Below are 10,742 nucleotides of genomic sequence, written 5' to 3' on the forward strand. Positions count from 1 at the left end.
TATGTTTAAGAAACCAAATCTCAGAGATGGAGAACTTGTTCAATGAGTCCTCTTACCACCTGCTCCCTATCACTCCATCACTTCTTGGAATTGCCCTCCCAGGGCCAAGGGCAGGTGGACACTGTTGATGGCTTGCTGTGTTGTTTTCTCAGCAGATCGGAGCCTCAACTGGGTCTAGAATGCAGTGTCAGGATGTTCACCAGTTTGGTCAGAAGCTGGTTCACCGGTGGCAGCTGGAGCCCAGGGAGGGGTCTGAGAGGCGTGTGGCCTGATGTCTGAACACTCTGGACCTAGTGGCCTTGGGTGTGGGCAGCAGCCTGGGAGCTGGCGTGTACATCGTGGCTGGTGCCGTGGCCACATACACAGCTGGGCCGGCGATCAGCATCTGCTTCTTGATGGCCACCCTGTCATTTCTGTTGTCTGGGCTCTGCTATGTGGAGCTGGTGGCCTGGGTACCACATTCCGGTTCTGTGTATCTCTACAATTACGTCACCATGGGTCAGCTGTGTGCCTTCATCACTAGCTGGAACCTCATCCTGTCCTAAGTTGTTGGTGAGAGGATGGGGGGGTGGGGGGAGGTGTGGGGCTTAAGATCAGGAAGCAAGATTGAGGGGGGTCTTCATTCATTCATAGGTACTTTGTTATTGGACTTGCAGGGGGAAGGGGATAATAGCAGCAGGAAAACCCCACGACTTCGTTCTACTCAGCTCTATCCTGTTTTCCTTTAATGATGGGCCACGAACCCAGAAGGAAAGGGAACCTAGGGTGTGGGTGAGAGGGAGGCTTGGCCCACAGCTCATCCTTTCACCATTTTCAAGTCTTTGCTCAGCTGTTGTCTTTGCAGGATTTTCCTTTAAGACTTCCTTTTCAACCCTCATCATCCAGTACCCCAGTTTCTATTTCCCTGTGTTCTTTTCTTGCATAATATTTATTTTCACCTAGCATATTGAATAGTTGACCTATTTTGTGAGTTACCTGTGTCTGCTCTTCCCACCCCAAGAAGAGATAACTCTCTGTGGTTAAGTACTTTATCTATTTTTTAAAAAACACATCCCATGTCACATGGTGGGTGCGTGCGTGCTAAGGTGCTTCAGTTGTGTCCAACTCTTTGAGACTCCATGAACTGTAGCCCACTAGGCTCCTTTGTCCATGGAATTCTCCAGGCAAGAATACTGGAGTGGGTTGTCATGCCCTTCTCCAGGGGTTCTTCCCGACCCAGGGATTGAACTTACTTCTCTTATGTCTCCTGCATTGGCAGGTGAGTTTTTTACCACTAGTTCCCCCTGGGAAGCCCATGCCACATGGTAGGGGATCAAGTAGTTTTGTGAATGAATATTCTTTCTGCTTCTGCAGCCGCTGCCTGTGTGTCCAAGGCCTGGAGCATCACCTTTGACAGTCTGATTGGGAACCACATCTCTTAGGCATTAAAGGGAACTTTCTCTCCGTATGTGCCCTCTTTCCTGGCTACATTCCCAGACTTTGTCACTCTGTCTGTGGTGCTGGTGATTGGTGAGAAGGGACAGAGACAGGATGAGAAGAGTCGGGTGTGGAGCAGGAGCTGGGGAGGGAAAGGCTTGGGTGGCAGAATGTGGGGGGGGGGCGGCGGTTAGGACTGGAAGGAAAGGTGGTAGGAGGGGAGGACACACACTGCTGTTTTTTATCCTTGGCACCGTTGACAATTCAGGCTGGATCATTCTTGGTGTGGGGGGGCTGTCTGTGCATGGTAGGGTTTTAAGAAAACCATTGTAGGGTGAGTGGCATTCCTGGCCTTTAATCATTAGACACCAGGGATGCCCACCCTCCCCCAAGACTAGGACAATCAGAATGTCTCCAGACAGTGCCAACTGCCTGGGGGACAAAATCACCCTGGCTCATAAACATTTACTCAGACCAACAAGTTTCTTCCTCTGTACTGAGATCAAACATTGTTTTTTAATTGAGAGGATATTATGATAGCATAAAATTAAATATTCTATTATTCTTTCCCAGCTTTACTGAGATATAACAGATGTACAATGTTGTATAAGTCAAGGTGTACAATGCAAAGATTTGATAGACTTATTGCAAGACGATCACCACAATAAGAAATTAACCATCTGTAAGTGTATAATTCAGTGGCACCTAGTACAGTCATAATATTGGGCAACCATAACCTCTATCTGATTGCAAACATGCTCATCACTCATAAAAGAAACCCCATAACCCATTGAGAAGTCCATCTGCCAATGCCCCCTGCCACCCAGCCCTCGGCAACCACTAGTCTGCTTTCTGTGTCTACGGATTTGATTATTCTGGATGCTTCATATTCCATTTCTCTCACAGGAGTACTGGTTCTGGGAGCTCAAGTGTCAGCCCTGGTTATCAAAGTGTTCACAGCCATGAACCTTTCGGTTCCCATCATCATCTTCATCTCTGGCTTCATTAAGGGAGACCTGGACAACTGGCAGCTCACAGAACAGGACTCCAAATCAAACACATCTGGATCCAGTGACATCTGTATGTTAGGAGGAGAGTACTTCTGGTCATAGTAATGCATGGAGGGGGAGGAGGTGCAGAGCTGGAAATATGGTCGAGACTAAAGAGATCTGGGCTGATGGATCCAATGGTGAGAATCCTGGAGTCCAGGACCTGTGGTATTAAGGGGGGAGTCCAGTAGAGATGGCTGAACTCACCTCACTCACCTTTCTTGCTCCTTCTCTCACCATAGTTTGGGCCCTCTGGGTTCTGGAGGGTTTGTGCCCTTTGGCCTTGATGGGATTCTTCAAGGAGCAGCTTTATGTTTCTACGCGTATTTTGGTGTTGAAGCCATTGTCACTACAGGTAACATGGTCATGGCGTGTCCCGTTGTGGGTGTGGGCACAGTTTGGGCTGCCTTTGGGCACAGGAGTTGCTAGAAGATGAACGAGGTTTTGGAGGCGCAAAAGGAAAGGATTTTTTCTGATTTCAGTCTGTGTGTTTTCCTGACCCAGTACTTCCTCCTCTCCTGCAGGCAAAGAAGCCCGAAATCCTCAGTGTTCCATCCCCTTGAGCATGATGATCTCCATTTTCATCTGCTTTTTGGCGTATTTCGGTGTCTCAGCGGCGCTCACCCTCATGGTGCCCTACTACCAGATTCAGCCTGACAAACCCTTACCACAGGACCCGGCCAGATATATCATGGCTGTTGTCTTCCTGTGTGCTCTTTTATACAGGTCAGTGTCAAAGCTTCTCCCAGTCTACTGTGAGATTCTCAGACAGTCTTTCCATTGGCACTGAGAGACAAGAGGGCAAGATGCAACACCAGGCATAGACTAGGGGGCAGAAGCCCAGGTCTGTCCTGCCTCTCTGCATTGGCACAATGTCTCCATATTCTCTTCCAGCCTTCTGGGCACCACGTTTGTCATGTCTCAGTTGATCTATGAAATGGCAGAAGACGGACTGCTTTTCCGGGGACTTATCTGGATCCACGCCCACACACAGACCCTTGTCATTACCATCGTGGTTTTTGGAACTCTGGCAGGTAAATAAACAAAAACTCACTCCTTCTTTGATCAAGTTCCTTAGCTTGGCTATCTCCTCCAGCCTCTCACTCCCTTCTCCACCTTGTTTGTGTCCTCATTCTAGGGGTCTTGGCACTACTCTTTAACCTCCTTGATATTGTGGAACCTATGTTAATTGGGGTCCTGCTTGTTTATACCCTAGGGACGTTTTCTGTTCTCATTCTCAGGTGAGACTCCTTCACGACACCTTGGTTGGGAGGGGTCTCAGACTAATGATAATTGATGGGGAGGTCTGCCCTCAAGCTGTGTTTTTTAAATGTCCTGATAGGCTGAAGTCAGGACAGTTACGGATTAGGCCGTGTGATGTTAAATGAGGATGGCCTGCTGTACACATTGCCTGGACATCTCTAGTGCAGGTACCAGCCAGATCAGGATTTCAGCAAGGAGAAAACAGAGGAAGAAACTGAGATGGAGCCTGAAATCAAAGAAAATCCTTTGGAAACTGAACCTAAAGCAGGAACCTCAAACATTGTGAAGAGTCTGTGGTTCCCTCCCAGCACCACCCCCACCCAGAAATCTGGCCAGATTGTCTATGGATGTGCCTTCCTGCTTGGTGAGCAGTGGGATTTCCTTTAGTCATATTATGAAACTGACAGGATAGGGTAGGAGTGTGTATTTTGTCAGTTGAGGAGTCTTGGAGATACGATGTCCCTTCCTGATGTGGGCAGCCTGGGGAGGGGTGTGACCTGAGGTCCTGACGTCTTTGGCTTCTGGAGTCCAGCCTGTTCTCCTCCACCTTGACCCTTGCAGTTCCCCTGCTGACCATCTTGAGTGTGATCCTGGCCCAGTGGCCCAGCCAGGTGTTCTCTGGAGACCCCATGCTCACAACAGTGGCTGTGCTGCTGCTGCTGCTCATCATTGGGGTGACGGTCATCATCTGGAGGCAGCCCCAGAGCCCCAGTCCTCTTCACTTCAAGATAGGTGAACTTACATGCCCAGAGTGTCCACCTTGAGTGAATGAAGTTGTGTGCTTTGAGGTCTAAACATCCTTCGCTGGACCAGGAAAGACGGGGAATTGCTGAAACCAGTGGACCCTTCCCCGATCTACACTCAGTGCTTTGCATACACTGGCTGAGTAGGCACCGAACGCCCAGCTGGAATATGACTGGAGTCTCTCTGCCCACATGTCGGGCAGGGTCTCCCTTTCAGACGTCTGGGCTGTGTCAAGGGATGAACTGACTCTGCCCACAGGTCCCTGCTCTGCCTGTCCTCCCACTGGTCAGCATCTTCGTGTATGTTTACCTGATGATGCAGACAACCTCTGGGACCTGGGCCCTGTTTGGCATCTGGAATGTCATTGGTAAGTAACTTTCTGGGATAAAGAGGCCTCTTGAGTGCCTGAATCCAACTCTCTTCCTATCACCTCTCCCCATCACTGTGTCAGATGCCGTAACAGAGGCCTGTTGGGCACTTGTGAGTGCGGAGAGTGCCTGCTTTTCCCCCTCACTGTCTCATCTCCCTACTAGGACTTGCCATATACTTTGGATACGGGATCTGACACAGCTTGCAGGAGAACAATGAGCCATAGCCACCAGCCTCCGCCTCGCAGACTCTTGACAAAAACACCCCTAGTGATGAATGGTCTTAACCACAGGAAACAGCTGCTGTGTGGAGTCCCTCCATGTACTGGAGGATCTGCAGGTTCACAGGGCACTTTGAGCTTCTGTGAGGTGTGAAGGTGAAATGCATTTAGGGACCTATATTTATTGCTAGTGGACGAACAACCTTAAAGTTGTCTAATTTTTTAAGTACTCTTTTCAAAGGGTAACATACATAGAAAATAGCGCCTGCTTCGTAAAGTGTGCAGCAAGATGGCATTTCACACAGAATATACAACAAAGTAGTCAGCAACTGGAGGAAGAAATAAAATATCCACCTGCATCCCCGAAGCTCTTCCTCGGGACTTCCCTGGGGGCTCAGGGGTTGGGAATCGGCCTGCCAGCACAGAGGATACTGGTTCGATCTGTGGTTCGGGAGAATTCCACATGCCGCGGGCAGCTGGGCCCACGCACCGCAGGTCCTGAGCCCACGAAGCCCACGGCCCAGGCTCCGCAACAAGAGAAGCTGCCGCACTGAGCAGCCCGTGCCCGCAGCCAGAGCAGCGCCCAGCGGCAGCGGCAAAGACCCGGCATAACCAACCATAAACAAATGTTAAAGAGGCTCTTCCTTGGGGCTCTCTCTGGCAAACACACAAATATTGCCACAAGGGGAGGAAAGGCAGCTAACTACATATTGTGTCCAGTGCCGCACTTGAAAAACTAGGACACAAACAAATCGGAAGTAAAGGGAAGGGAACAGATACCCTTTGCAAACAGTGGTAGAAGGAACCCGGGCAGCTATATTACTATCAAATGAAGCAGACTTTAGGAAGAGGAGGAAAACAACAGATAAAGTGGCTCATTTCATCAAGATAGAAAGAAATGATCAATTTTCCTTTTCCCCCCAGATTTATTGGGACATAATGTAACTTTGGGGAAATGTTTGTTTTTCTTCAGTTTTCTGTTACAAACTCTTAGAGTTACATACTAGAGTTGATGAAGGAAAGTTCTTAATTTAAAAAGAAAAAAACCTGCATTGTCAGAGATGTGGGAAAGAAGTAGTAAGTAATGATTGGTTGACAAACTGATATAATCAAGTGCAACTGAAAGATAGGAGGCAAAACTGGATAGACATGATAAAGAGTTATTGCAGAACAAGGTGCTTGAAATTGGGATTATGGACCTTCAGGATATTGATAATAATGAAGTAGAGGCTTGTTTGTGGGAATGAACAACTGCAGTAGAGTGAAGGAGGGATGGACGTCAAGAAACTGAGAAACAAGTTATTAGATGAATTAAAATACAGATGCAGTAGGATGAAGTGGTTTCCTTATAACTTTTGAAACATTTCCTTGCACACAAAGGTGGTTACCTTTTTTCATTTTAGTCATTTTAATTACATGTATTAATCAGAATTCTTAGCCCTTAGAAACTTTCAGTTCAGTTCAGTTCAGTCGCTCAGTCGTGTCTGACTCTTTGCGACCCCATGAATCGCAGCACACCAGGCCTCCCTGTCCATCACTAACTCCCGGAGTTCACTCAGACTCACGTCCATCGAGTCAGTGATGCTATCCAGCCATCTCATCCTCTGTTGTCCCCTTCTCCTCCTGCCCCCAATCCCTCCCAGCATCAGAGTCTTTTCCAGTGAGTCAGCTCTTCGCATGAGGTGGCCAAAGTATTGGAGTTTCAGCTTCAGCATCAGTCCTTCCAATGAATACCCAGGGCTGATCTCCTTCAGAATGGACTGGTTGGATCTCCTTGCAGTCCAAGGGACTCTCAAGAGTCTTCTCTAACACCACAGTTCAAAACCATCAATTCTTTGGCATTCAGCTTTCTTCACAGTCCAACTCTCACATCCATACATGACCACTGGAAAAACCATAGCCTTGACTAGATGGACATTTGTTCGCCAAGTAATGTCTCTGCTTTTGAATATGCTATCTAGGTTGGTCATAACCTTCCTTCCAAGGAGTAAACGTCTCTTAATTTCATGGCTGCAGTCACCATCTGCAGTCATTTTGGAGCCCAAAAAAATAAAGTCTGACACTGTTTCCACTGTTTCCCCATCTATTTCCCATGAAGTGATGGGACCAGATGCCATGATCTTCGTTTTCTGAATGTTGAGCTTTAAGCCAACTTTTTTCACTCTCCACTTTCACCTTCATCAAGAGGCTTTTGAGTTCCTCTTCACTTTCTGCCGTATGGGTGGTGTCATCTGCATATCTGAGGTTATTGATATTTCTCCCAGCAATCTTGATTCCAGCTTGTGCTTCTTCCAGCCCAGCGTTTCTCATGATGTACTCTGCATATAAGTTAAATAAGCAGGGTGACAATATACAGCCTTGACGAACTCCTTTTCCTATTTGGAACCAGTCTGTTGTTCCATGTCCAGTTCTAACTGTTGCTTCCTGACCTGCATATAGGTTTCTCAAGAGGCAGGTCAGGTGGTCTGGTATTCCCATCTCTTCCAGAATTTTCCACAGTTTATTGTGATCCACACAATTAAAAACAAAAAGTAAACAATTGTGAACTATGTTATACCAGCATTTTTAAAGATTGAATTATATTCAATTAAAAATAAATAAATTTGTAGAAATGGCTATCAACTTAAAAAATTGAAGTAGTGTTGATATAACCCTAGTTTCAAATATACAGCACAGTGATTTGGTATTTTACAAATGATACTCCAGTGGAAGTTATTACAGAAAAATGGCTATAATTCCTTGTGCTCCACAACATATCCTTACTGATTATGTATGTTATATATAGTAATTTGTATCTCTTAATCCCATACCTCCACTTTGCCCCTTCCCCCTTCTCTCTCTTCACAAATCGCCACTAGTTAGGTGAAATTAGTTAGGTGAGGCTGTTTCTATTTTGCTATATACATTCATTTGTATTATTTTTTGAGAGTCCACATATACTATAACAGCATCTGTAAAAATACCAAATCACTATGGAGTGTACCTAAAACTAATATTAAAAACCAAGTCTCTCTCAATAAATAAAGAAACAATGAGTTAGACATCCACTCAGGAGGAAAAGCATCTCTGTGGGTGTGGGGGACACATCTCCATCTGCCCAAGGGGCCCTGGAAGAGTCTTGTCCGTCTGTGCGTCTGGTCACAGGTCGAGAGACCTGGCTATGGGCTGCAGAACTTGCGGAGCCAGGGAACCTACCCGGACCCCTCTGACGGTGATGCTGCCAGTGGTGGCGGTGGTCGTGGTGACGGTGGTGGTGGGAACCCAGATACTGACCCAGAGAGTCCATGCAAGGGAGGGGATTTGGAGGTCAACCTTGACTAGGGGCTTCGCCCTGTGGCTCAGCGGTAGAGAACCCGCTTGTTGATGCAGGAGACACAGGAGTCACGGGTTCGATCCCTGGGTTGGGAAGATCCCCTGGAGGAGGACATGGCAACCCACTCCAGGATTCTTGCCTGGAGAATCCCCATGGACAGAGGAGCCTGGTGGGCTACAGTCCATGGGGTTGCAAAGAGTCGGACAGGACTGAAGAGACTATGCACGGGGCCTTCACTTGCGGGGAGGAGGGGAGTAGGATTCTGGCGAGAAAAAAAAAAGGAGTCTGATCAAGGCGTAGCAGACGCTTTCCCCTCCCCCTCACAAGGAAACATCCCACGAGGTTGATCTCCCACCACAGAAAAAGCTGCCGTAGTTCTGCAGACATCCCTGGGGACACGTGTTTCTCTACAGCAGCACCGGAGACCTGAGGGTGGACCCCCATGACGAGGGAGAGGAAGGGTTTTGGTAAACTTCTTACCTTTGAAAGATAAACATTTCAAAGAGTGACTGCCCTCAACACAGGAGCCTCTGGGCAAACCACACCCAGGAATCTCCCTACTGCCTGCACGCGCTCCGCGCTAAGTCACCTCAGTCGTCCGACTCTTTGCGACCCCACGGACTGTAGCCCGCCAGGCTCCTCTGTCCGTGGGATTCTTCAGGCAGGAAAACTGAAGTGGGTTGTCCTGCCTTCCTCCATGGATCTTCCCAACCCAAGGATCCAACCTGTGTCTTTCGTCTCCTGCGTTGGCAGGCGGGTTCCTTACCACTAGCTCCACCTGTTCCACTGGCACCTCAGTGCCCCAGGTCCTGGACTCACACCTGCCCCCGCTCTCCGGGGGCTCCCTGTGGGGCCCTCCCCCTGCAGCGTCCACAAGAATTCAATAGACAAGAAGCGGGCTCAGAAAACCGCCCCCCGCTCTGGGCGAGGGCGCCCGCAGACTGGAGCCCTAGCGCCACCTTCTGGGAATCCAGAGACAGGTTTCCAGGAGGCAGCCTGGTGAGTTGTCAGAGCAGTTGTCTGTTGTTTTTCTAACTCGTGTTCAACCTTTGGCAACTCCATGGACTGCAGCCTGCCAGGCTTCCTTGTCCTTCACTATCACCTGGAGTTTGTTCAAATTGACATCCATTGATTGAGTCAGTGATGCCATCCAATCGTCTTATTCGCTGCCGTTCCCTTCTTTTGTCCCCCGTCTTTTCCCGTGAATTGGCTCTTCGCATACAGTGGCCAAAGTGTAAGACCAGAGAAGACAGAATAGATGAAGAATTCTCCCACAAGGGGGAGTATGAAGAGTGGAGCAGGTGTACTTTCAGGAGAAGATTTTTATGAGCCCCAATTCTTGCCTCTTCTTATATCTAGTAAAACACCGACATCACTAATGGTGACATCTACTGTGGCCGTTAAGGAGAAAACTACAATTAAAAGTCAAAATGGAGTAGCTGTGGTTCAGACAATGTGATTCCAGACAAGTCCTTGTGTTGCTGAAAATTTGAGTTTTCTGAGCTGGATCAGACCTGAACAATATCTGCTGGAAGCTGGCAACTGCAAACTTACTTTTTAAAGGTCTTCGCTTGTCACTAGAACAATTTTAGACAAGGAAATTGCTTTGGATCACGCATCAACAAAAAGAAGAGACATGTACGGTAACCAATAGCACCTGTTGTCTGTGTTAAAAGTGAAAGTGTTAGTCACTCAGTCTTGTCTGACTCTTTGCAGCCCCATGGACTGTAGCCCACCAGTCTCCTCTGTCCATGGAGTTCTCCAGGCAAGAATACTGGAGTGGGTCACCATTCCCTTCTCCAGGGGATCGCTGACCCATCTTCTCAACCCAGGGATCGAACCCAGGTCTCTGCATTGCAGGCAGATTTTTTTTTTTTTTACCATCTGAGCCACCAGAGAATGTGGTATCTATGTGTTAATACCACATTAAAAGTTAAAACCTACTTAGATCAAACTAGACAGTCAGCTACCTGGCTACAAGTCTCTGCAAAGCCCTAGGTCCAGACTGAGTTTCAGCCTTCTTCTCCTGAAAAGAAATGAGGTCTCCCTTGTCTATTATCACGTTGTCACCCCTTCAACTCCTTCTATCTGGGTTGTTACACCCGCATTAACAGGAAGTGATGCTGAAAGCTCAGCCTCTCTGAACACCAGTGTGGAGTCTACCTCAGAGGCAGAGTTTTGTGTGGAGGAGAAAAGAACAGCTTTATTGCTTTGCCAGTCCAGGAAGACAGAGCTTGCTCCTGCCATTGAAACTAAGTCCCTACCCAGGCGAGTTTGGTGAGTTTTAGGCAAAGGTTCCAGGAAGAGGCTGCTGACAAGATTAGGGTGTGTGCAGGGTCTCATGTGGTCGGCCCCTAATCTTATAACT

General features: G+C 47.9%; 1 protein-coding gene across 3 annotated transcripts; it reads left to right on the forward strand.

The window, feature by feature from the left end:
* The first annotated feature begins 1,652 nt into the window (after nt 1-1,652).
* On the forward strand, nt 1,653-8,840 carry LOC139177199 (cationic amino acid transporter 3-like). 3 transcript variants are annotated; one of them, XR_011561695.1, is made up of 6 exons: nt 1,653-2,605; nt 2,708-2,820; nt 2,990-3,191; nt 3,360-3,499; nt 3,891-4,839; nt 5,006-8,840. XR_011561695.1 is itself a non-coding variant. In XM_070771683.1 (5 exons), exons 3-5 carry the CDS (start codon nt 3,031-3,033, stop codon nt 3,944-3,946), a joined length of 357 nt encoding a protein of 118 aa, XP_070627784.1. In that variant the 5' UTR covers nt 1,653-2,605; nt 2,708-2,820; nt 2,990-3,030; the 3' UTR covers nt 3,947-8,840. The 3 variants fall into 3 exon arrangements, 1 of the variants encoding a protein (XP_070627784.1); XR_011561696.1 differs by having other exon boundaries at nt 3,891-4,092; nt 4,290-8,840; XM_070771683.1 differs by having other exon boundaries at nt 3,891-8,840.
* The last annotated feature ends 1,902 nt before the right edge of the window (nt 8,841-10,742 follow it).

The sequence above is a fragment of the Bos indicus genome, chromosome 18 (genome assembly GCF_029378745.1).
Source record: "Bos indicus isolate NIAB-ARS_2022 breed Sahiwal x Tharparkar chromosome 18, NIAB-ARS_B.indTharparkar_mat_pri_1.0, whole genome shotgun sequence".
In the NCBI taxonomy this organism is placed as follows: domain Eukaryota; kingdom Metazoa; phylum Chordata; class Mammalia; order Artiodactyla; family Bovidae; genus Bos; species Bos indicus.